The 27,051-nt window shown below is 41.6% G+C and overlaps 3 protein-coding genes across 4 annotated transcripts; 1 reads left to right on the top strand and 2 right to left on the bottom strand.

The window, feature by feature from the left end:
- Window positions 1–561: 561 nt before the first annotated feature.
- On the bottom strand, window positions 562–9,962 carry LOC124416326 (retinal homeobox protein Rx-like). Its single transcript, XM_046897259.1, has 4 exons — window positions 9,695–9,962; window positions 7,269–7,661; window positions 1,309–1,584; window positions 562–1,116 (listed from the first exon to the last, which is right to left on the bottom strand). Exons 1-4 carry the CDS (start codon window positions 9,960–9,962, stop codon window positions 707–709), a joined length of 1,347 nt encoding a protein of 448 aa, XP_046753215.1. The 3' UTR covers window positions 562–706.
- A 5,924-nt stretch (window positions 9,963–15,886) lies between these two features.
- LOC124414424 lies at window positions 15,887–19,521 on the top strand. The gene is made up of 2 exons (XM_046895372.1): window positions 15,887–17,494; window positions 17,664–19,521. Exons 1-2 carry the CDS (start codon window positions 16,025–16,027, stop codon window positions 19,266–19,268), a joined length of 3,075 nt encoding a protein of 1,024 aa, XP_046751328.1. The 5' UTR covers window positions 15,887–16,024; the 3' UTR covers window positions 19,269–19,521.
- A 688-nt stretch (window positions 19,522–20,209) lies between these two features.
- LOC124414980 (protein rolling stone-like) lies at window positions 20,210–25,767 on the bottom strand. Of its 2 annotated transcripts, none has more exons than XM_046896197.1 (2): window positions 25,651–25,767; window positions 20,210–22,149 (listed from the first exon to the last, which is right to left on the bottom strand). In XM_046896197.1, exon 2 carries the CDS (start codon window positions 22,136–22,138, stop codon window positions 21,275–21,277), a length of 864 nt encoding a protein of 287 aa, XP_046752153.1. In that variant the 5' UTR covers window positions 22,139–22,149; window positions 25,651–25,767; the 3' UTR covers window positions 20,210–21,274. The 2 variants fall into 2 exon arrangements, with proteins under 2 accessions (XP_046752153.1, XP_046752145.1); XM_046896189.1 differs by lacking the exon at window positions 25,651–25,767 and adding an exon at window positions 22,487–22,710.
- Window positions 25,768–27,051: the final 1,284 nt, after the last annotated feature.

A 27,051-nucleotide genomic window follows, 5' to 3' on the forward strand; every position in this document is an offset into this window, starting at 1 on the left:
AATAATTATACTATGCTCTTTTTCTTTTTTTTTTTTTTGTGTAATAGAGCAATTGGGGAAAAACAGGGAAAACTGAAGCTCAAATTGTGTCAAAATTAAAATGAATGATCATAATTGCATTGGTTTATGAAGAGTCTGCGAAATCTTATACAGTGCATGAGTGTTATATTTTTATCATTAATCAGTATCGCTACTTTCTAATTCATAATTAAAGAACTTCTATAAAGAATCAATCGAGATTTGTGAATGAAAGAAAACTATAAACCAGGGAAACGTTTCTTTTCTTGGCTTCTATGGTACGTGTATAATACAGCTGTCTATCGGTGTTCACGCACTGTTTAGCCTCGCTTTTTACAACATCCCTTACGAGAAAAGAAATAAGGAAATGCAATGAATAATTCTGCGAGAAAATGAATTAACGATGAAAACCATTCGAAACTAGGGAAATTTGAATATTGAAACGACTATAATTTTTCGAACCCCCTTTCCTCATTTTCCTTCCTTGCCATCCCCGCGCCAGTTTATATGTATATATATATATATATATATATCATATACAATCTATACGTCTACAAAAATTCATTATAGCCCCAACGACGGCTAACCGAAGTGATAATGCAATATACATAGACTATAAGTATAACTTACAAGCTACCGATGGTTCATAGAGAAAAGGATAAACCTATGACACGAGGATGCTACAGTCCTACGCCGGCCTGTCCAACCCGAGTGCTTCCTGGTGCCTTCTCGCCTTGAGTCTGAGGTCGGCGATGCTGCTATTTTTTGACCGCGCCGCGGCCGCAGCAGCGGCAAGAGAAGCCGTTAGACCCAGGGGATGCGGCGCGTGGTGTTGGTGCTGGTGCTGATGGTGATGGTGCTGGTGATGGGAGTGCGGCGGCGGGGGCTGAGGTGGTGGAAGACAGAAGAGACCTCCGGCTGCCGCGTAGTGGAGGACAGCCGGGTCGAAGGCTGAGCCCGTAGCCGAGTTCGTCGAGGCCGCGACTCCCGGCGGAGGTGGAGGATGCAGTCTCAACGCCGGGAGGTACGGAGCCACTCTGCAAGGCTCCAAGGACGTCGGCGGGCTCCTGGGTGCCAGGACAAGACCGCCTCCGACACCTGATTTCGACACACAATTTAGCATTTACAGTCTGCACTTCTTGTTTCATAAAAGAACGCAGGACGATTATACCAACTACAGTATATACTCGCACATGAAGTTTCATCCGATTGATGGAAATTAAAATTAAAAGTAACTCACTGCCGGCTGATGTTCGTGATATGTATTAAGAAATTGGGTCCCATCCCTACCTTTGTGCAGTTGACTCTCGTGCTTGCGGCACTTTGCGCGTCGGTTTTGGAACCAGACCTGGACTCGAGCTTCGCTCAACCCCAGCCGCTGGCTAAGTTCCTCTCTCATAAACGCGTCCGGGTAATGGGTTTCATCGAACAGTCTTTCGAGCTCCGCGAGCTGCTCAAGGGTGAAATTCGTCCTGGATCTTCTCTGCTTTCCGCCCCCTGCGCTTACTGTGGCTCCTGAACTAACAACGCTGCCAGCTCTGCTTTGCACGAGACTCGAGACAGCTCCTGAGGCGTTGACAAAGAAATCTGACTAGATCTTCGCTACATGATAAGAAGGCGCAGTTTGCCTCGGAAAAATGAATAGCGAGCATCAAAGTTTGCTCGAAATATCTGAGAATTGTACATAAAACAGATACAGCAATGACACGTCTTTCCTATAGAAAGTAAAAATTAAGCCATAATATCCGGCATATTTTTCTCACATTTCACAATCCCGAGTTCATTCGAATATGCATTCTCATGCTAGATTACGCTCGATCGGAGCCATTATTCAATTTAATCGTCGCTTAGTTATTGCTCCTTGAGGTATAATCGCGAATGCTCGAGGATATCTTCCGGCTCGTTTCCTCCGAGGTCCGGTGGTCTAATCGTAAATTCACCCTGCTTACGAGTATTCTATTCAAATCTGCGCCGCTACGACATCGCGAATTGGCTGACATTAGCGGTAGCAAATCTACGCGAACCCCAGCGCACTTCTGTCTTATATAACTGGGAAAAGGAAAAAGTTATTCACACGAATCTCGGGATACGAGGGTGGCTAACGACTATGCGGAGCTTGTACATATCTACATACGATTTTGCAAGAACTTTGATAAAAGCTCGGTAAATAAGTTATCTTACACATACATGCGAATATATGTGCTAAATATCTTTTAAAAATATGCTTCAACTAATCGAGGTAGTGTAGCTAGTGAAAAATTCAACTGTAAAATATTATGTAATAAACGTTCTTGTGTCGATTTTCCAGACAAAATTTGTTTACGAGGCGTTGCGTGTACGTCAAAATGATCATGAGCTACTTTCGTAATTCGAAATTTTGAAATTATTGAAAAGAAAAACAGTGTTTACGGGTGACTATGAGGTATATTTTCACATTACGTGCGATCGGGGAGAATCCAGGCAGCTGCTTTGTCACTCATACTCAATCTGCTGATCATTGAAAGTAAGATTGATCATTCATTCTTGGTCCTAATCGATGCCTTCAAACGGTGATTGTAGGATTCGCAGAACTTGGCGGCGACGATAACGACGTATATCTATATTGTATACATATACGTAGACAGATACCCACCTCGTCACTTTGCCAAATTATATAAATCACGAAACGAGCTTCGCGTCTCTCCTCGCTGCCCCTTCGTCTCGCCGAGGGATTCCCGCGGGTGGCACTCGAGGTGCTTAATCCTCCTGAGGTGTGGGGATCGAAGGGAGAAAGCTCCTCGAAGAGTTCTCGCTACTTGTGTGGATGTACGTGTATACGTGTATTATACGCTATCGTTCGCCGTAGTTACTTTACATTAAGTACCGGTTAATTAATTCGCGTATACCGTTAATTACAGTAAGTGCGCGTATTTAGCTGCCAGCTATAGCGTACGTGCGAATGTATATAGTAGGTGCGAGGATGCTTCGAGGCACGCTTACGTTACTTTGGGCTTTCAAAGAGGGACGCGAAAAGGTGTGGCTGCTATGTCTTTTCACGGTTCAACGTCATTGCAAGTCTTTTACAATTTCTATGCGGCGCAATTATTGTATATATATCTATTTCTCACCGGAAACTCGTAAATTATACCAACACAAAGCTTCAAAAAAAGTAACGTTTAAAGTTTCCAGGAAATAAAACCAAGCAAATTCAGCAACGGTGTATTATTATACAATTAATTTGTATCTGCTCCTTTTCCTAATCAGTATAATTATTTCGTTTTTGTATCTTGTCAAAAGGTAACACCGAGGCGGTTAGGTGAAAATGAACGAACATGCAATGTTCTCGTAAACATCACAACTTTACGTTGATAATAATTAATTTTTCCAGACCAATTTCGTACAAACCGAAACTATGGTGTAAGAAACATGTATATATATATAATACAATATGTATAAATCTTTGACCGCCAAGACGTCTCGCGTACCTACAGTCTGACGATGCCGAGGTCTACCCTGCATCCCCATCGGACCTAGAAACCGCAAACTGCTCATCGGGTAGAATATAGACTCCAGTCTAGACTGCGAGTTTGTAACATATAGGCGACCCTCTCGCAATGCACGCAGCGAACCGTCACGACTTTTAATCGCTTCAAAGCACTTTGAAATTGCCCACCGCGAGCTTAATATCTCCAGCAGAGTGTAATATTCAATTCAATGTCGGTGCACAACCTTGCACGTATAGAGAAGTGGTCGCAATAAATTTTCCGCTGCTGCAACGTCGACGGGTCGTCGCTCCAGTTCCTCATCCTGCAGCGACACTCGAGCGTTCCGTATATGCCGCATGTACACGACGTACGTATAAACGCTCGGCTAAGCCACCCCCGGGGGTTAAACGGAACCCCGAACGAAGCAATCGCGCGCCCGGGTCGGGGCTAATTCGATTACCGGGAGCGCGGTCGTCGGAATCAGAGGAGACAGACGGATTCGGCTGCCCCCTCGGCCCCGCCTTCGCCCATATGCCGGGCGACGCGTTACGATGAATAAGAAATCATCCCACCCCCGCACCCCCATTCTCTGCGAGAATTTTCCATTCAACTCTTCCGCGGCAGTATATTAGCCCGCAATTCGCGTGCGAGTGCTTAAACATTTGGATATTTATTGGAAAAAATTTATTGACTCACACCGTGAAAAGATTCGTGAAAAGAAATTATCGGTGATGGAGATATTAATAAGAATTTTTATACAAGTTTTCTACTTTTCGGCACAACAAGAAGACAATTTTAATTGCAAATAGACAACTCAGGAATAGTTTAGCCGATTTGGATGAAAGGCTAATTAGTTTTAAGCTCGATAAGAATTGTCGATTCGATTGAGACCGAAATCATCAAAATCTGTTCATATACTGTCTAGATATTCGCATGGATAAAAAATTAATTTCAGATTTGCAGACGCAGTTCGTTTCCAAAATGCATAGCCTGATTGTCCGCAGACGCGACAAGTGAAAACGCAGCTTTTGATTTTCGGGATGAATATAATCCTGTGAAGACAGAAAACCGGAATAGAAAAAAATGAGGATAAGTAAACGAGTAGAATTAGAGCTTGAATGCATGGTGGAAGGATGGTCAAATTCGGTCGAGGAATACCAGATTAAAACCATACGAGAAGAGTGACCCGATACCGAAGCTACAGAGTGTCTTAAATCATGATCCGACCCTCGGTCCGATCCTGCATTAGTAACACTTTATGTGTTTCGAGGATACTTTTTCAAAAACTAACCCCTAAGGCAATAAATATGAGCGGTTCTTCGCGATACTGACCAACGTTACGCTGACCATGTGTATAAGAGCTAGTATAAGGGTGTATATTCATATATATATACATATATGTGTGTATAAGACGCGTCGCAAAGTGCTCTCTAGCGAAATTTTCCCCGAGCCCCAAAAATCTTCTCGATCTCTAAATCTTCATCCCTGCGCGAAACTCTCTCATCTCTCCCGCTGCGTCAGTTACTCTACACGTGCGTTATACATGTAAACAGATATACGATACGTATAAGACGCGTTATACCTATACTGTACTTTATATATCTATATTCGTGAATTTTTTCACCCCCGTTTTTCTCCCTGCGTTTCGTATTCGCGTATACCTATAAACGTTATTTTGGTTGGTATATACACCTTCGGTAGAGTGGAGCAAATTGCTTTTTGATTCGCGCTTAATCGCGAGAGAAGTTATAACGCACGCAGCCCCCTTCGGGGCGAAGGGCGTATCTACTACTGCGGGACTCAGCACCTCTCGACGACGTATTAAACCATAAATTACGTACTACTGCTTCGCATTGTTGCTGGAAAGTGAAACTCAAACCCAACGTCTACTGTGCAGGTACCAAACCCATGAAGATGCATCCGTGCAGCGTACGTGGCTGTACTTGCGATGTATCTTCTAGAATATCTTCAATATTATAAGGTACCAATCGTCGAATAACACGTGTACAAATACTTGTTGAACGAATATAAATTTCGGGATGATAACAAATGGTTTACAGATTTTATTATACAAGAAGTCTTGCATATTTCAAATGTCTAAGTATTGTATATTAACTTGAGGATTAACTATAAACATTGGAATTTAATATTTGGAACACAATCTGAATTTAACCAAGTTGTGGCATAACATTTAGGATCTACATACAATATAAATATTCGGTTATACCGAGCTAATACGATTTTTGGTTAAAAGAACGATGTAATAAATTCTCGTGGATTTCTGAATAGATTCTGTACAACGAATTTTCAGTTGTCTGTATTTGAATGTGTACCAAGAATATTGAATGTATATAGAAGTTAATCGGAGAATTAGTATACTACTATAATCTTGAGTTTCTTTTTCAGCGTGTACGAGTTCAAGAGGAAAAGCCACAGCCCTAGATATTGTTTTTTCTCTCCAAATTCAATCGAAGCCCTCAAAGTCTCACCCCGAGTCTCACCCTTATAGTATATACGTATATTTTACGCAGGACCGCGGAAGAAATACCGAGACAAAGGATTCTGCAATCCATGCTCCACTTATATTCTTTTACCTTTCTTTCATTTTTTGTCATAGGAATATAAACACTGTAAACGCGTATAATTGGAAAGAAATAATTATGTGAAAAAATCACGCCTTTTGATTATAACCGTAACTACAATTCGACTGGATCTTGACCACCAGAATTCGAATTGAGATATTTTCCTGTGTCTATACCTCAATCTAATTCAGACAACGTTCATCTTGTCTTGTATCATGAGATCCTCATCAGCATCTTCCTGTGTGTTTATACCTTCACACCTTTGCGCTACAGGACTTAATATGATTCTGACTTGAAACAAATCGATGAAAGGACCCCGCAGAATCCTTATGGAAATTAACTGGATTTTTAGTACGTTATAGATCATATCCTTCCGATAAAAAGTTCTCATAGACACAAGTCCCAAATATCAGTAGCTTCCGTGATACAGGCTTCGGAAGAAAGGTGTCCAGATTTTTTGATATCTATGGATTTCGTGATTTTCACGAATTATAAAGCTTCGAGGGGAGACTTGCAATCAAACAAATCGCTCAAAAAATGCACGGTTCCTTTTTAAAGATAGGCAAAAAATTGCGATTGACTCTATCAATGCATTAATTCCATCCATAAACTCGCCGGCTTTCCGAAAGAAGGTCCAACGTCAGATTTCGCGTGAAGATCGAGAATTTTTGTAATTGATAAAAAACGCGTATCCACAGGCATAAAAAAATCCTTCCACCCTCCTTCCGAAGCCTACATCTCGAAAACTACTGATTTTTAGGATTTGTAAGGGAGGGTGAGGAAAAATGGACCCCTTAAGAAAATAATGCCTAAAATCAAAACAAAATTTTTACAGAGAAATTGTGATTTCCGAATAATTTATATTTAATAAAAAGTCGAGTTGGTTAATTTTATCCCTTGTTATTTAAAGCGTTTCAGGGGGCCCACTTTGCCCCCAAATTTTTTGAGATATCAAAAATTTTAAGCTGCCCACTTTGCCCCACCTTCCCCTATCCATAACAACTTTTGATCAGGAGGATACATACAATATAACATACTGAAAATCCAGCCAATTTCCCCAAGGATTCCGCTGAATCCTTTGTAAAAATTATACCAACTCATTACAATAACTACTCCAAATGAAAACAGGCAGCAATAATAAAGCGGTAATCCAAGTTTTGAATTATCCTTATCAAAATATTAAAATATTTCAGGCCTCGCCTACCCTTGGCAGATTCATCTTGTCCGGATCGGGCGTGATGCTGTCTGAGCGGCGGTCCTTGTTCGGTTCGCGAGGCTTCGAGCCTGCTTGTGACGTCTGGACTCTGACAGCGATCCGAAGTGCAGGTCACCGAAGACGGTGAGGGCAAGGGTGAGGTTTGAGGAGGCGGCGGTGGCGGCGGCGAAGGACTGCAGCCGAGGAGCTTCCTCACGGACAGTTTCAGCTCCGGCGTCTTCGGGGGTCCGCTTCGCGCGCTCTCCGGTTTCTCCCTTAGCTTCGTCCCGACGGAGAGATCCTCCGGTTGCAGTCTGCCGTCAGGCGACGGCGGCTCGTCCTCGGGGGCCGCCTCGCCGTGGTAAACCTCCTCCGTCGACTCTCTGGACCTCGCATCTCCATCTGCGCAACGTCCGATTATCTCGTCATCGTACTGCGGTCACGCCAGCCGATATTTTCGTTTTTATTACGTCGACTAGCTCAATTCAGGTTTCACATTGATATTCACGTTGCAAGATAATCATTCTCTGCTTTTTGAGATTTTTTTCCGTGCGAAGATTTTTTTTTAAGATTGTGGAATTGGCTGGACAACAGCTTTGTTTTTATATAGGTATATATATCTCGTATATTCAAAGACATGTTTAGTTCTTTTAAACAAAATTTTGTTGCCTCGAGTGAATTTTAGGATTTATTATATATACGAACCGACATAAGTTGTGACGATATGACCGAAAAAATTACTTGAATTACGCACACGAGGCAATAAGGTTTCAGACAGATTTACGAAAAAGCTTCATACCATAGCACACTTAGAGAAATTTTTTGTGATTGTGAAACGCAGGTATACACAGTAAAATCCTTCTTGTGAAGATTGAAAAATTATGAATGTTTCAAGAGCCAAAAAACGATTAAACCTCGTCATATTTTCTCGTAGAAGTCGTGTCGCAGTCAGGTCGAAACTATGTCGAAACAAAGTTTCAACAAAATCCGACTAATAAAGCTAAGCACCTCAATTAGGTGCATAATAATTGTACAAAAGTTAGTGTATCCATAATATTTTAAAACACTAGTTGTCAATTGTAAATTATGTACTTTGTCAATAACAATGTTAGAGAAATATTGTTATTCTATAACTAACGTAACAATTTTTTTTTCGGAAAGTCTATATACTTCGGCCGATATTCACGAAAACCCGCTAATTTTATTCATAAATTTTCCCGCAAATGGAGACAAATTTTTCCTCAATCTTATCAGCTGGTAAGACACGTCAGATATGCACAATGCATTATAATACAGATATAAAAATTTATAGATGATATTGAACTTATGATTCAGCAAAAAAAACATTATCGTTATGCAAAATATAACTCGAAACTTTTGCGAACAAGTCCTTTAAAAATTATGTGAGATTTTGTTCACCAGAATTATCAGAGCATAATGAATATTTCAGTAAAAGAATTGGAGAGTTACAAGTATATCCTCTGAGAGATGCCTCTGATTTTGATACAACATAAGGTGTTTAGAGGTAAATTTCAATGTTTTCGAAATGTACTTTTTTCATCACAGAGATTTTTTTTAGATAGACAGGATTTTGGATAGTTTCAGTGGCACTTTTTGAAGCCAACACTATTCTGACTCGAGTCTATTATACGTCCCATAATCCAATATACATATACCAATTAGCTCTGATTCGTCAATAATTACGATATTGTTATACAAACGAACTAAACTTGCAGCGATCGGGGCGGGGTTGAAATTCCGAATTTGCAAAGTTCCGAAAGCGCCAAATTCCGGATTTTTTGGTAGTTAAACTCAGAGCAAAGAAATCCAACTTTGACGAAACATCAAAGTTTCAATGGTCCCAAACCCGACGCTCAAAGTCGCGCAAGGAAAAATGTCGAAAGAGCGTCACTCCGACTAGTCAAAGTTTCGAAGGTGCGAAAGTGGGAAAATGTAAAAATCTAAAACATCAAAATTCCGAATGAAAGAAGATTTTCAGTTCCGTAAATTTCTGGCTTGGTGAAATTTCACCGCTTTGATCATTCGTTGTTTTGGCTTTTCCATATTTTTACTTTCGAAATCTTGATCATTCTGATTTTTGGTTCTTATGATTTTTTACACCAACTCGTCGAGTAAACTACGCTGTGTGGATATATTTTAACTTTCGGAATTTTACTCTATCAGAAATTTGCTCCATCGTAACTTGAATTGTCAAAATTTTGAGCCGTCAGGCTTCCAACCATTCGAAACTTTACTGTATCGTAAAACTTTGTTTTCTTTACTTCAAGTATCGCCACGAAATGATTCGGAACATTTGAAATTCGGAACTTTCACACTCCCCCCTCCCCCCCCCCCCCCCCCCCCCCCAGCGGTCGTACACAGTCGAATAGGTATACAAGGATTGCGATATGGAGATACATGGTTTCGTCACGTACTGCAGGTGGTCGCACTTTCCGTCGAGCCGAGGAGATGGGCAACGCTGAGGGTGATCGCGGCGGCCGCGGCGTCGCAGACGTCGAGCCTGCAGCCGCGTCTCTCCTGCAGCGAGGATTTAGGATCCCTGCAGCGGGGCGGATCGGCGTTTTCCTGCACCTTTACTCCATTCGCGTTTCCGCTCCCGTTCGCGCTCGCGGCAACGGCAGCGGTAGCGGCAACGGTATCGGTATCGAAGCTTTTCGAGACAAACTGGGTGAGCTGCTCCATCCTCGGGGAGTCACTCGCGTCCGCGAGGAGTCCGCGAGGCGTCGGAGGGCGCCGGAGGCGCGGAGCGTCGCGACGCCGAGTGCCGCGGCGGCCGCCATCGAGACGCCAGCCAATCGGTCGACCGGAGGCGGGCTTCCCGGACTCGAACCGCCCCCGCAGCCGCCAGGCTCATTAGCATTTCGCCCGTTTCACCCCTGCAGTCCCGATTCCGCCCCCGCTTTTCACCCCGAACCTCTGCCTCTGCCTCTGCCTCCAGCTCCATGCACCGCCGGATATACCTAACGCTTTGTGTGCACAACCCCGCCCTCCGTTTGCAGAAGCAACGCAAACTCGACTCGCTTCCTTCGGTGTACCTATATCTATACATATACATATACGTATACATATACCACCTTATAGACGCGTTAATGGTATGAGGTATACATGGACGCCCTGCTGTTTCATCATGCGGATATTAAATGCGAATGTAGTTCCGCGGATTTACACACAAATTTATTGAATTGCAGTGCCCCGTTGAGTCGTCGACGTTGTTTCTTTTTAAAATCTCTGCCGCCTGCTGGTGGAACCTAACTGCGGTAGGCTTTACGATTTTCTGTATTAAATTGATATACAAGATCGTATAACAGAAGTATTTTCTTGAAATCTTGTTGTACAGTGACGTATACTGTATGTATATATACCAGCTGTGATTAGAACGCAGATTTGCCCAGATGTGAAAATATCGTTTGCATTCATTGTCTGCACTCTCGCTGTAGGTACAACCAGAGCTGTTATATTTAAATAAACAACTGCGAAGGAGATGGAGGATCGGCAGATAAATTAAACTATTATAAATGCGATGTAAAATTTTCACCCGAATTTATGCTGCACGACGTAATGAGTCTTACACGTATAAAAATTTGTCTGTACAACAATCTTTATTACAAGTAAATCTTTTACACGCGAGCTAGAACATAAATGCATACTTAACACCTGAATCCCGGGATATGGAACAAAATATGGGAAATAGAAACTGCATTTTCTGGCTCCAAACGTCTTACGTGTTTATATAGAAAACCTTAGAAGGCAGGAATATGATTTAAATAAAAAATGTGTATTTACGTATTAATCCGGGCCCTAATTACCATATACCTATATACACAATATGGTGTCACCAGCGAAACGTAGGTCTCCAACTAATTGCTTATCGGGGGATTATGCGTGACAGAAATATATGTTACATAACAGGTATACAGATTCGGATAACCCGAACGGAACATTAGGTCACTGAATATATATGAATGTACCTTGATCACAGCCGTTGCAATGGTAGGCGGAAACCTGTGCCCCGCGGGCATGCAGACACCGACCAGAGCAATGTTTGGCTTTCCCTCCCTTCCCGTGCACGCCGCCGAAAACCCCTCTACCAGCAATATTTAAATGGGATTGCGTTTGGGGGTGTAATTGCTCGGGCAAACATTCGGCGTCCCGTGTCGAGGGTTCCCGGAGGTTGGGACCACCTGGGGGGGGCTGGGGAGGAGTAGGGGAGGGTAATGTATGTCGACCTACGCGTGTAGAGACGAACGCTTCTACCTGTGTGCTTCCCGGAAATATACAGCAAAAGGATATACACGAAAAGTGAGTATATTTTTTATTTGTATAGATTTGATTAGATTTCATCCAAATTTCCCGCCGCAATTTTTTTCTACCATATAATTGTAAACCCCCCGTATAAACTGTATAATGTGATTATTCTAATTACGTAAAATTAGGGAGAAATGTTGCATTATACGCAGGGTGGTATAGATACGCGAGTAGAATGTATATATAAACGACTCACCTGTGTATACATACACAAGTGTCCGTATACATATACATGCTTACTGGTGTACGTGTAACTGGTATCACTGTACGTATATGTATATAGACAAGTGCATGCAGAGACAGGGTTCGTAGGTAGGTGTATAGTTTACCTCGTTGGAGACGCAGGCATGGCAGGCAGACGGAGCCAATCAGGGTGGAATGCGATTACCTTAACGAGAAATCCGATTACTTATTCATTCTCCTAACTGGAAATCAGTTTAACTAATCGTTTAATTCGGTTGCGGGGCGAGCTGCCGAAGCAGGGAAATACTCTCATCCCTCTTTTCCACCCCTCATCGCACGCATCCCGTTTCCCTCGAGCTTCTAACGTTGTAGAACGTTGTGTGCTTGTGCAAAGTGTATATATATCTTATAGGTATGAAGCAACTGTGTAGGTATCCCTTGTTATATGTATTTATGTATGTATGTATCTATACATATACTACACGCAGTGTGCATCTCGGATATGCTTCTCTATCCTCTCTACCCTGTATACATATATACACATAGATCTGCAATGAAACGGGGCCTTCTAGCCACTCCAGCAGCTCGCATCTCCGCCCTCCACCCCCCCCCCCCCCCCTTCGCACCCTCGTTGGTATCCCCACCCAGCTCCTGCTGTCGCTTCCCCGAGGCCTCATTCAATTCAATTACGTAATGAATTGTCGTGTCTTGAGTAAACACCCTTCCTCACGGCTCACCGCGATTCGCGAGCGTCGAGGACCGCCGGGGTTGCAGCCCCCGGTCCCCCGATTATATATGCTTCGGATTTTCAGCTCTCTCTCTGCGGAAAGAAGTCCTATACTGTACCCCCTACATATTATGTGTATGGTATAATTCGGCGATAGTCAATTGTTGTCGTATAAAATCATAGATCACATACGGAGATCTAATTATACTATCAGACATAATTTTTTTTTTTTTTTCTTTTAAATAACCTTGCCTTAACTGGAATATAATAATCAAATGCATGCAGAGGGTATGATTGTACCGAACTTATTATGGAATAATTGTACACTCCGTGGTTTTGACAAATGAACTCCTACTAAATGATAAGATTGATCAAAAAGAGACGATTTTCCATTAAATCGATTATTTTTTCTCAATTAATCGAGTATAATCGATTTTTTCTTAAACTCGATTAATCGATCGAATCGATTGTTTTTCCTGACAATCGGTTTTTGGTTTTTACTCACGTGACCAACGCAATACGATATCAATTTGAAAATATTTTTCAGAAGTATATTATGAATGAAACGATAAATTATTAAAAAACATTTCCGTTATTAAAAGTACATACTGAAATTTACAAAATTTTGGTATGTACTCGTATAGACTGTTCTAAAAAAATACGAAATAATCGATTAATCGATTAATTTTTACCCATTCAATCGTGCCGGATTCGATTATTATTTTTTCGACTCGATTAATTGAGGCATAGATTAACTGGTAATCATCGCGTAATGTTACCGTTTCGATGTGGAATAAAAATTTTTCGTCAATTTTTACCAAGTTTTAAACTTATACCCTTGCTCAACCGTGCTGCAGTCCTTGGACATTCATCTTTCTCTTCCTCGGTCCCATCCTGCGCCCCTCGTCACCCTGTTGGAAACTTTATAAGGGTCTCGCGCTGCCACGTTCCTTTCCAACGCCTCGCAGCATCCGGTCTTAAGGTTAAAGCATTTTCAAACCCCGTGTAAATTACGCTCACACTTATACCGCGTGTTTGTATCCTTGTGCAACTTTTTAAACTATAAACATTTTCGTTCACAAAATACAAGCTTGCTTGCTTGCTTCATCAATGCCTTATATATATGTATATAATCTCTGGTCAAGAAGTCAACTTCAAAACTCTACAAAGATTTTTTATAAATACGGTTGCATACGGTTAATTTTTCGTTATTAAAATGATTGTTGACGTTGACTTGTACAAATTTTCTGAAAAACCGTTACAGCTGCCTGGAAAAAACGGCTATGATTATTCGTTTACTTGTTTAAAAAAAGTTCAATGAACCCTTTACAAACTTTCCTATGAATAACGCAGGAATATCGCCACAACTGTAAAAACTGCGGAAACGGACATAAATACCAGCGGCGGTGGCCTGGAATTCGCCGCGAATTCAGCACACGTGCAGCCGCTGGTTTAGAGAGACCTGCAGAATCAGAGATATGTTGGGGTCCAGGTCCAGGACCGCGATCTGCACGAGTCGTCGAGTGCCGGGGAAAATGCGGTGAGTCGGTTCCGCAACGGCCGCAGCCATCGGACGGATCGTCTTCAAAATGCCTCGAGGAAGGCTACGGGCGACCTTTGAAGACGACGCGTCGACCTTTTCTCAACTTCTGCAAGCGGTTGATCCGCGTCAAGGAAAAGCCGAGTAACTGTCCGCCCTGTCCTGCAGTCTCGTCCGAGCCGCAGGAAAGTTTCTGGGATTACTTGTTCAAGTTCGATGAAAGGCCAACGCCTTCGCCATCCGCGTGCCGAGTCGCCCATCGGCATCGGGAGGCCTGCAGGAAAACCGATCCGAGGCTTTGCGATCCTCGCTACACCAGGACGCCGGGTGAGGTCCTCCTCTTCACCGAGTCATCGCGACCCTGCACGCAGAGCTCGATGACGGAACCTGAGCCTCGAACTCCACCTTCTTTCACGCCTCCGAAGTCAATTGCGTTGAAGAAGTTAGCCGAGACGAACTCCAGAGGCACTCCCGGAAATGAGGCTGATCCGCGATGCAGAACTCGGCCACGTCCTTGTTCGCTACCCTTTGCAGAATGTCGACCGCACCGGCGAACTCGAAAGCCGTTTCGCTGCCACCTCGGTGTCCACGAAGTCCACGTGGCTCTCCCCGTGTCCACCGATCGTGGAACCTGTGGTGGTCGATCCGTTGGCGAAATTCTCGCCGAAGCCACCGTGCCCAAGTATAAACCATCTTCCATACTTCAACCCAGTTCGCGTCACCCTGCAGACGTGGACTTATCTGACCGTTCGCGATTTACGAGACTCCAACAGTTAACAAACGCTGGGTGTTCTGTGCGAAAAAACTGACGTTAGCACTGACTGCAGAGAAAAAGCGATTGTATACGCCACACGGTGAATAAAATTTTCAAAACCTCTAAGCTGTGATTTAAATTCATTCATATATTGTGTGATCAAGGTTTTTTTCTTTCTTTGATTCAATATATTGATGATTATTGAATGCAATTTCCGTAATGCAAGTTATGTTCTATCAGAGAACACGAAATGTGGACCCGCAGGGATTTGGTACCGTTTGGTAGGTAACCATTACCCAATGTATTAACTATGTGTGTTACTTTTATGAAATTTGGACAGCAAAAAGTTTATGAATAACTTGAACTCAATATTTTCTTATAATCCCACTATAATCCAAATTTGAAGTGCTGGGTTCAGAGAATAAGTTTATTCAACGCGTCCATCTTCAATTCACTTTCAGAGCATTAGCGTCAAGTGTGAGCATAATATATGAATTATACCTATTATCGAAAAAAATTCCCTGTACAATCATTGTAATATTAATCAAAAGGTTTTATTTCAGTTCTATTATCAAAATCTAAGAACATCTTTTTATAATTCATAGTAATCCTCATCACGCAAATACAACGTGTTAAATAGTTTTTTGGCTTATCATTCGGTTGTAAGCAGATAAGAATCTGTCCTATTGATAATCAGCGACCGCGACCTGCTCTCGCTAATTTGACGTGGTGCAAAGTCTGAACTCTAGATGGAAGAACTGGTCAGAGATTGACAACAGCCTCGGCGAATAAGAGGCAGATTGATTATGTGGTGTCTGGGTATTGGTCGGTAATCGAGTCAAATGTTTCGACATCCAATCCGCGAATTAACCGAATTAAAAAATTAACGAGAATTAATTAAATCATGGAACTAACCACTGATCTCTGATCAGTTGGCCATGCCGGTCAATACCTGTACAAGATGGCTTACCGACTGTCGGTAACTCACCTTGCTTGAACCGAATAATAGTACCATAATTCACCGGTACGACTGGCATTATCTCTGGTAGCTGCTGGTAGTATTCAGTAGACTCGCAGCAGGCAGTTCTAGTGGTTGGTAGAACTGGCAATCTGATCTTTGATTGTCCTGGGTGACAGCTGACGCCTGGTGGAGCAATGGCTGATTATAGGTTATGTAGACCTGCCGTCGTAGTGCTTGTGTCGTGAGTGCGTATGATGGGCTGCGAGGGGGTCAAATGTCTCGTAAAGGAGTCGCACCTGGTGGCAGTAAGTCGAAGAAGATACCACGAATATTTCAACATCGCCGAAGCGCGAGTCCAACCCGATACCCAGGCTCCTCGACGAACGTCGTCGCCGTCGAACAAGTATCCGATGGCATACATACATTTGAATATGAGTTTGCCACATCCGAATACCAGAAAAAAGCAACCAAAAAGAAAGCAAAGCTCGCCAAGGCAAGCAGCACGGACAAGTCAAATGTCAGCATCGCCAAACCGTCGACTACCAACAACAACTTCTATGCGGAATGTCACGCTGAGGATGCAGAGACCGTAGCCAGTATTGAAAAATGGCTGAAAACTCGAACCGAGTCAATATCCAGCATGGACTTAGACGTGATAAAGTCAGAAGTCGAGGAAGCATCAGGCAACGATCATCGTTATCTCACCGATGAGATGTCGCACGCTTTCCTCGATAAAGATCAGGACGTTCTTTCGATGGACATGGATTTGTCCGATAAGAAATTGGTCCTGGGCTATGATCCTCTATTGCAGGACTTGCGCAGTGATAAGCTTTTAGAAACATGCGAAAAGGACGAGTTTATCCTGCCTGCTTTTCAACTAGACCATCTGGAGCCCCTCACTTTAACTCCCGACGACATGATGGTAGCAGGGGAGATTTTACCCTCTGCCAATAGTCAATCTGTGTTGAGCAACCCTGGAATCTGTCTTAATACAACAGCCATGTCAACCCAAGAATTAATCTATGGTAAAACTCAAAGTGATAAAGAGTTACATCCAAAGGATCGGAGAAAAAGTACGACTTGCTCAGACGCCGAGACGGGTGGGTTAAAGCGAGTTGTAAATGTCTATGTCGAGGCAGTGGGACATGTGAACGTGGAGACCAGTTCTGCAGAAACATTAGGAAACGCTATGATCGAGGCAGACGAGTGCAGCGAAATAAAAACGAAATTAAAAACCAAACTGAAGCCCAGGATCATAAAGAAGCGGAGTAAACCTTCTCCTAAGAGTGACAACGGTTCATCATTCAGGGTTTTGAGAACAGAGGAACAGCCCAGAACAAGTGAAGGCATAATGGCTGTGGTAGCGATATCAACAGACAAGATATCAAACATGACGCAAATCGTAATCAACACAGGCAAAGAGGAGCAAATATATCAAGGCAAAACTTCTGAGCTGATCGAGGCTACAGGTAGTTTTCCGCAGTTGTCCAGAATCCAGAATTCGTGCCATGAAAATCATGTCTCTGATCTCATCGCCGACGGATCGAATACCAATGAACACGATCTTGTGATATCCAATGCTTTGGAGGAACTCGGCATCACTGATGATACCCTTGAGCCCATTTTGTCAACTGAGCATGGAAAGATCTGGGTTTGCCCCAAAGAGGATTGCAGAAGACACTTCAACAGACTTTATGCCCTGAAGGGCCATGTCTTGTCTCACTATGGGGTCAGGCCATTTAAGGTATTGTAGAATTCATGTATTTGTATATTACGATTTTTATGTATCACCGGAGATGTACTTTTTCTGTAAGAACTTTGAAAATTCAAAACAGATCGGCTTTGGCTTTTCCAAGCAAAAGTTACAGCAATTTCTAATATTTGACCAAGTATCTTTCATGTCTTGCTTACAGTGCGACTTCAAGGGATGTGCATGGGCATTTTATTCAGAGTTCAAGTTGAAACGACACAAGGAAACACACCTGAAGCGTAAGGACTATATTTGCGAGGTGGATAATTGCGGAAGGAGGTTCACAACTGTTTACAACTTACTGACACACAAAAAGCTGCATAATCGACCCAGCAAGGTATTTTGTCACGTGCCAAATTGTCAGGAAAGGTTCCAAACCAAACGAGCATTGGAGCTTCATATGAAGTCCCACGACCAAAGCCACGCGCCTTACGTTTGCAAGCAAGAAGGCTGTGGAAAAAGGTATTACAGCAGCAATGCGCTCACCAGCCATCAGCGATGTCACAGTTATAAAGAAATTGACATAAAATGCTCGTGGCCTGGCTGTGGCAAACTTTTCGACAAGCCGTGCAGACTGAAGGCACACATTAGATCACATACTGGGTATAAGCCTTATCCGTGTACCTTCCAAGGCTGCAACTGGGCGTTCTCATCATCGAGTAAGCTTAAGCGGCATCAAAAAAAGCACACCAATGAGAGGAAGTTCATATGCGACGTTTCATCATGCGGAAAAGCATTCATGAGGTCTGAACATCTCAAGGAACACAGACTAACGCATAAAGATGGCAGATGCTTTCAGTGCCATATGTGCGATGCTAAATTCTCAGCTAAAAGCAGTCTCTATGTTCACATCAAGAAACACCAGACCCAAGATGTGGCTTCATCTTTGCAAAATACAATGCTTATTGATCAGCAAGTATATTCGGTGGAAAATGAGGCTAATGAAACGAGTTTGAACGAAGATTATATAACTAATATCGAATGTTCTGATATTATTGAGACGCAAGAAAACTCACATAGCCTTGACCTTGATCTAGATCTTGATCCCATCATCGTCGATACTCCCCTGACAAGCACAGGTCAGTGTGTATCGAGTAATAAATCTGGAGGTGTAAGTAACAACGGGAGCCATCAGGATACAGACAGAATAGCTTACTTTTGCCCGATGGAAGCCTGCTCAAAGGCATATGCAGCAAAATCAGCACTCAGAGCACATGTGAACAGGATTCATGGAATGAAGAATGGAGATCAGAAGGTTTTGCAAATCCCTGGTGAAGAGGAATGTGCGGCAGCATCCTCCAGTGTAGATTATGTGACATACACTACTTCGCAGTCAATATCTACCGATCATATGATAATGATTGCTCCACACGAAGCCCTGGTGGTTAACTCGCCAGAGTTGGAATCTCCTACGTTTAATTCCATGCTGAAATTATCCGAATCTAACTGTCAAGACGCGGCACAGTCTATTGAAGAACCAGCAGATGAGCAACATGACATGATCGATGAGAATCATGAAGGGTCGGCAAGGACTGATCTGACCTATAGCGATTTTATCAGATTCAAAGCTAACAGCACTATTTTTAACTCCGTTGTTGGTGCTACTGACGTCGTTCTTGGGGCCGGTGGTCTTGTCGAGGGTCTACTTCTTCCTGATGACTTACCCTCTGTTTATTACCAAGACGACATTGCGGGGACTGAGTGTCAGGTGTTGCTATTGGATTCAGGACCTCCTGAGAGCACCATAAACCTTCGCGATCTCGAATGAGGGCTTTGAAAATAATAATGGGAGATATGGAAGACAGAATGAATTTGCCGATACCACCGAATGCGTTAATTATACATACATATAATGATAATGGAAATAATGATGTTTGATCATTGATTAATCCTACAGACTGGGAAATCGACTTGTTCTCTTGGGTTTTGATCGGTATCCGTACAGAATCTACTGTATCAGGCCTGATCATCAAGAGAACATGTTATTTTATTAATAAAAATTGTTGATATTTTTTCACAAAGTATGAAACTTTATTTCTTTACCAGTTCACAGGTTTTATATTCAAACTTTTTGTAACTAGGATATTTCATATATCTATACTTTGCTCAATGGAATACGTAAAATAATATTATAACATTGTCTTATATGGGCAAAAGTATAATATTTATGAAGCTTATAGTTGCTGCCAAAACATTGTTTATTTATATTTGTCTTTTTTTTCATCTCGAAAATCATATGATATTTCAGCACCAAGTCACGCAATTGGGTTTTATCGTAATATTTTTAATAATCTGTTTACAGATTGAAAACAACAAAGTTGTGACGTCACCCACACTATGATATATCTATGTACAACAAAGACACCAAAATTCAATTGCCTATAATATTCGCGACTCTAAATTTTAGTGGAATGGAAAAAAAACCCATAACTATTTGAACTTGCTCTACCAAATGCAAACGTTTTCATTAAAAAATAAATTTTAGGATAAAGGCTATAATCATATAGCTTTAATTTACCGCCAGCTCTGATTTTCTCATGGGATCTTCAGTATTTACACGTATACTATAACGGCAATTGAGCCCCATGTAAATAACTTGAAACGGTATTTAAATAATAAATTTACACCTTGTGAGAAAGAGCAAAATGATTTTGATTTCAAGACAGCCGCTAAAATTTGTGAGGAACGTAAACAATACAAAGTTGAAATATTAATTGACATTTGAAGACAATGCGTACAGTGATATGGGATGGAACTTTATTTGTTATGTCTACCTAACTAAAAGTATCCCAACAAAGCTAAACGTAAACCATAATATTAACTCAGGAAGTATGCCTATGTAGAAAAAAGAATGATTGAGATTTAACGGATTGGATTTAAAAAGATAGATTCTTCTTGAAAAAGTTCGAACAATTTTCCTCTAGAGAATTTGCAAGAGAGTATGTATTGAATGATCTACAATTGCATATTTTTTCATTATAAATATGTAATATATTTTCACGTATACTTAGCGTAATTATATTAATATGGAACGTATACCAATAGAAATAAGGAACAACGAAATACTGCGCTGAATAATTTTATCAAATAAAATTTAAAAAGAAAAAATACAATAAATTAATGGCGAGCAAGCGAGTAAGAATTATATATTTAGCGCATGTATCGCAAATAGAAGAATCTCAAAATCGTAAGACTGTGACAAACTATAATTACACTCTCCGTAGTCAATTTGGACCATCACCAGCTAGTTTATAGCCAGACGATGTTCGTTAAATCTGTGTATCATTTGATGAGAAATGGATTTGCATATATAATATACCTATAATTATATTAAAGTGTTACGCATCCAACTTATTACACAGATTTATATTAGTGGAATAACAGGTTACGTAACACTATAATCTATAGTATGCAACCATTTCCGAAGCTGTCATTTTTAACACAATTAAACTCGTACTATTTAATATACACCACACAATATAACTATACGGAACGACGTTCTTATACGCTTCATTGGTGTCATCTTTGCATCGGACGTGCCGCAACGTTAAGGCCGTAAATTAAGCGTTGGCGATCTCTTAATTGCCGAGATTCCAACGGGAATAACACGAAGAGCAGAGTGATACGAGATTACATTACGTATCACGTAGAGCTACATGCGAATCCAAGAGAATTGAGCACTTAGGCGCACGTATGTTCAATAACATGCTTATAATGTATAATACTGAAGAAGTTGAGCTAATTAGTTGTCGCGTCGAACGAACGATCTGTCGATCAAACCACAAGTTCGATAGACTTCGTTCGGGGTAACGCGAAGTCCATTTTCGCTTTCTGTGATATCGTCGCAGTAGCCATGGTCCCAACGGCCTTGGCCCTAACGTATATTCTCAGCCGTGCAAAGGAACAGAGAATGCAGTGGACTATCGTGAGGAAGGCGAAACCGCCCAAACAGACAAGGGTTGTTCGACCAGGCTGCTCCCAGTCAAGTATCTTGTAAATGTAATGGTAACCGTGCTTATCAAGGCCACCGGCGAGGTAGTAGAATATCGTGAAGATAACGTAGAGGACGACGCAGGTCAATGACCACCAGAAATGTTCAACCCTCAGCGGCACCCCGACGACCAAGAGGTCGACTAGCATCAGAATGGTGTTGAAGAGGTGGAGCATAAAGTTGAGAGCATCCTTGGAGTGGATTCTTGGGTCGTATATTGCACCCCAGTAGGCTATCGTCACGCAGACTGCAATTGAGGATGTAATGGTGTAAAGGACCCAGTACATTCGCTCAATTTTTCCCAGCGTTAAAGCCTCCGCGTCAAAGCTCGATCGGCGCTCCTGGTTCCGTCTTCTCGAGACCAAGATCGCTCCGAGGAATGCCTGGCTTGCGCCTAGCACCAGGTCCCAATGCGTCAGGTAGATTGGCCAGGTTTCCTTTCTACCTTCGGGATGTCGGCTTCCTATGTCGAAGAGCGAGCAGACGATTATCGCAATCCAACAACCAAAGACGAACCAACGGTACAGGAAGTACCAGAGACTCACATGTCCCTGCCACTGTGGCTCCGAAAATACTCGCGGTGCCGGCGGCTCCGTGGGACTCCACAATTTCCGTCTTATGTCTTGCCATCGCAACTTTTTCACCATCACGCGGCTCCCTGGTAAGAAAAATATTTTTTTTAAGACCTAAGTATTTTACGCCCTGCAGATAAATTGCCTATTAATTATTACCTAATAACAGATATTGCAATTTTCGTTCGGTAAAATACTTTTACAGTGAGATCAAATTGAATTAAGCTATGAGATTAAAACTCATAACAGACAATTTGCCTCTTTCAAACTATTTTTTACAGTTGACGCATATAAACTCAAGAAATATTGAAGTATTTGTGAATAAATAGGAACTATGTCCTCGGGTAAAATAACATTTTTGTGTCGATAGCAACAGTAGAATTGAACCTCCCGCGTAACTGTGACTATATTCATACCCCTTACAAAAGATGCGCGGTGAAATGATCATCGCTAGCCGTTTCGCGGGAAGCCGAAGCCCCCCGAATGTAGGGATCGTCATGCGTGCTCCGAGTCCCTTTGATCGTCGCAAAAGACTTTTGACCGCCACCGACGAGCCCAAGAACTGGTAGGAAAGTCGAGAGCAGTCCGAAATTGCAGATCTGACAAATGCCGCAGCGTAGTCAAGTGGCAGACTAGCAAGGAAAATATGGCGCTCAGGCGCTTTAATACGACGCATGCGCAGCGGTTCAATGTTAATCGTGAATTTAAACGAAGCAGTCGGCGTGTAGGTACGTGCAGATTCGAATTTTCCCACAACGAATATTCATAGCTACGGAAAGGGAAATGATGATAACGTTGACTATACTTAAATATTCCTAGAATTTTCGATCTACGCGACTTTTCCCTGCAGTTCCATTATCGGAATCAAATCATGTTGAAGTTAGTAACGTTGGAAAAACCGTTACTCCGAGATTTTGAAACTGTTCTAAGTTCAGTAAACCGTGATAAAACAAAACATACTAATATTCCGCAATCCTAATTCCTTCAAAATGATTGTATCAAATAAGAAAATACTGATTTACCATAAAGTTACAAACCTCGACCTCGTGAAATTAGCAGATGATATTATGTACCTATACTACAATCTACGGTGGAATATCTCGCCAATTTTTGCTCAAGGTTGGCCGGTGCGCATTTCAAATCCTTATAATTAGAGCGTAGTCCGAATTAAAAGTGTAGTTCCGCGAAAGCAATGTAGGAATTACGATCGGCAGAGGATGAATCGTGCCGCGTTCGTTATATTAGTTATGTACCTACGCGTGCCCGATCTCGCGAAGCAACGCGCTTCTTGAAGTGTGAACTTATTAACCCGGGCCGGTCTTCCATGGTTGAGTTCACACGACGTGCGGCAGAGAAGGTCGTGACCGGTCGATTGCCTGCATTAGTCAATACCGGTTCCACGTTAATTCATTATGATCATTTGTCCCTATTATTCTCGGTGTCGCACATGCTAAATATTGAGCTATTTCGACGCGAGAGCATTGTTCGTTACGCGTATGAATATGTGATTCTAATGGAAAGGTTTTTGCCGGCTTGATCATGTCAGGGAGAGGACGCAGAGATAAAAATTTGTGTCCCCCTCTGATCGTTCATGGTTCGCAATTGCTGCCAATAGCAATTTCAAATTGTAATTGTAACTTGCGTTTATGTCACATAATACTCTACTCCTCTCTCACTATCAGCGTTTTTCCAGAATTCGAAGTAGTCGGTTTATGCATGTCTTATAAAAAGAGCTAATCTATTGCTCTTTAGCGCTACTCTCCGATTCATATTTATATACCTAATCGTAAAAAAATAAATGCCAATTTTTACTATTTCAAATAATAACACGGAACACAGGGTGCTTAATCGATAAAATACTACAATCACTAGTAATTTTTACTGCTTGAAACAGTAATGTTTTACGTTCAAATATTACTTTTCTACATATAAAATTTAAATTTTAGCGTTTGTATAATAAATATTTTCAATTGAATTTTAAAACTAAAATGTTACTATTTGAAACAATAATGTTTAATAATCGCACTATTACTTAGCCGCGATCATTTTTTTCGTGTAGTACATGATTGAGCTGTTATTAGCTCAGAAATGTACCAAAAAACTCTTTCTTGTGCAATCTTAACGAAATCGTTGGGTTGTAAAAATAATCTAGGAACTGACACATCGATCCCCTAGTTCAAAATCATACCAATTACGGGAAAAAGGTGGTGTAATTACAACGATAGTGCACAAATCATAAAGTTAAAATTTGATTGACAAGGAATTTTTAATTAATATATTAGCGAACTATAGGGTATCGAATTGTAGAGGTCGGTTGGGGCGGAAAAATTTGAATAGCTTACTGGCTGCAAATGTATAAATCCTCGACTGGCTATTCTCCACGTCATTTTTATCTGCGTGAAGGTATGAATAAAAGTCAGAGGCAAACGAGTATATCAGACACACGAATGTACAACACTATCACGGCTATTGTAGGCGTGCCTAATTGTAAGTATTTTAGATTGTTTTATACGATCTCACGCGCTCTTTGCCTACTGTTACGCGATATGAATTCGGGAACCTTGACTTTGAGTTTGAATAACCTTATGCAATGACGAAACAAAATTATACTGCAGAATAAATCACGCAGGAAACCAAGCTTTTAGCATTCATGAAGTATATCTCGATTATCTAATTTATGGAAATAGTTGAAGTTATGCGTTTAGCTCATCTGCAGATTAAGAGAGTCGAAAATTATTCGCTCTGTAATACAATTTCACTTTATCTGAGAATTTCCCTTTGAAATATGTCTCTGGCTTGTCTGCTTTTCGAATTATCGTTGATTAACTTTAATTATCTTAGAAGAAAAGACACATTCACAATACATGTCTACACGTTAATTAATTGCTACAATTGTTTTATTGAAGAAATAAGAACCGAAGACATGTGCACGATTCTGAATCGACTCAACTTTCCGGTTTCTTCTCACGTGGCATTGCATGATGCAATTATGAAAATCACAGATCATGAATTACGCGCTTAACTATACCGCGTGATTAACACTGTAATAACAATATACTGTAGTAAGTGTTTCACTCTGCAGACCTGATCGAGACGTATGGTAAGGAGCAGGTTCTTCTATTATTATAGGTAATCGTCATTGTGACGAATCCTGTATGAAATCGTATTGGGAAACATGTTTACCGATACGCGACACATTAGAGGACGATTCGAAATTGGGGTAACGATGGAAAACAAATTTAATCCAATGCCCGCGGTGAAATGTACGAAAACCAAAATAAAATCTGATTCACGTATACGGTACAACACACGTTCACTTTGTCGATCGTTTTTAGATGACTACTAAAATATTCTTCCACTAGAAAGCTCTGATCATGATTTTCCATACATCGAATAATTTTTCACAAAAATTTTTCCCGACACTTGTAAAACCGGTACTTCAAAAATCGCGAACAATTTTGCACGTCAACAGCTTTTCCGAACCCTCTTATAATCTACCTTTCTCTTTCTGTAGCTGATCTTTTCTCTGTTTCTAATTAAAAAAAAAACACTGTTTTCGAAGAAGAACTGAAGTAGGACCACCACACCTGACAATGAGCGACGAGCACCTCGAACCAATCAGTCGTGGATCGGTGAGCCTGCAGATCCGCGAAGGTGAGACGAACCGGCGAACAAGACGGTCGACGTGGGACTAGCGAGTACCGCGTGAGTACTCAACTACTGATGCAACTTGTCCCTGGGGCCCCGGATTGTCAAGTAACAACGTCTTCTAAACTGCGCCCAGGGCGAGCGGCAATTCGTGCGCTAAAATCAATATCAATCAAAATTGCCCTCGGTCACGGCTAGTTGCGGCTATACTTGCACTCCGCGCTCAACCAACCCACTTGTCTATTGCGATCTAGATCCATCATAGTTTCGACGAGCCAATCGCCGACGTATCGCTATGATCACTGCCAATGACCGCCACGTATTGCTTATAACTTCTTTTCACCTCAACGAGAAGCCTTTTAACCGAAATAAACGTACTCGACGTGCACGCAAGGTGCATTATAGTGTCATATTTTTTGTTATTGTACGTGTAACCAATCGTCGTTGGTTATATAATTGCTCGTTTCTTCGCTAAAGATTCGAAAAATATTATGGAATATTCGAGGATTCGATATTCGGTATAATCGTCACGTAACTTGTGTATGACAATGAGACGGTTTTTGGTTTGTATTGAGAAAATGTCTACAGCTTACGCCTACAAATAACAAATTCTGAGATGTAAGGGTGAGAATGAAACACACAGAGTTGGAAAAAAACCACTAGGAAATAATAAACGCCAATAAAATTCGATTGAAAATAAATGGGCTTTGATTAGGTCGGTTGATCGAACTTTTCTCTTTCCCCGCGTAGAGAAGGACTATTCATAATATCGCGTATACCAAATGGATTTCACTTCTATTTTGATACCTATGTAATTATTCGATACTGACTCATTTTTGAAAGGTTGGAAGACACCGGAGAGAATGATGGCTTAGGTAATCGACCTTGCAAGTCGCCTCAACATAATGGATTGCTTCATTCGGTCGTTGGTTGATGGTTGCAAATTCATATTAGGCAGCCCCCTTGTATGCTTTGATCACGCATACTCGTATCGACGACGCGACGACGGTCAGTATAATAGCTGCTGAAGTAACAGCTGCAGCTGCAGCTGCACGCTTTTTGCACTGAGCTGTGTAAAACACACTGGAAGCGAAAAGATATGCATTCTCATGTTACGATTGTCACGAAATGCGATCGTGGATAAATCATCGTTGTTAATGATATTTCAATGGCGTTACCGTAGTATACTGGCTTGCAATAAGTTCGCATTTATCGCAGTGAGTTAATTTGACGGATTAATGATATTTTCATTCAAATGGTCAAATAAATCGTTTAAATGTGCTTAATGACGATCCGAGCGACCTGATATCACACTGTGCCTTCACCTTACCTCTAGTTTC

Source organism: Diprion similis, chromosome 2 (assembly GCF_021155765.1).
Source record: "Diprion similis isolate iyDipSimi1 chromosome 2, iyDipSimi1.1, whole genome shotgun sequence".
In the NCBI taxonomy this organism is placed as follows: Eukaryota; Metazoa; Arthropoda; class Insecta; order Hymenoptera; family Diprionidae; genus Diprion; species Diprion similis.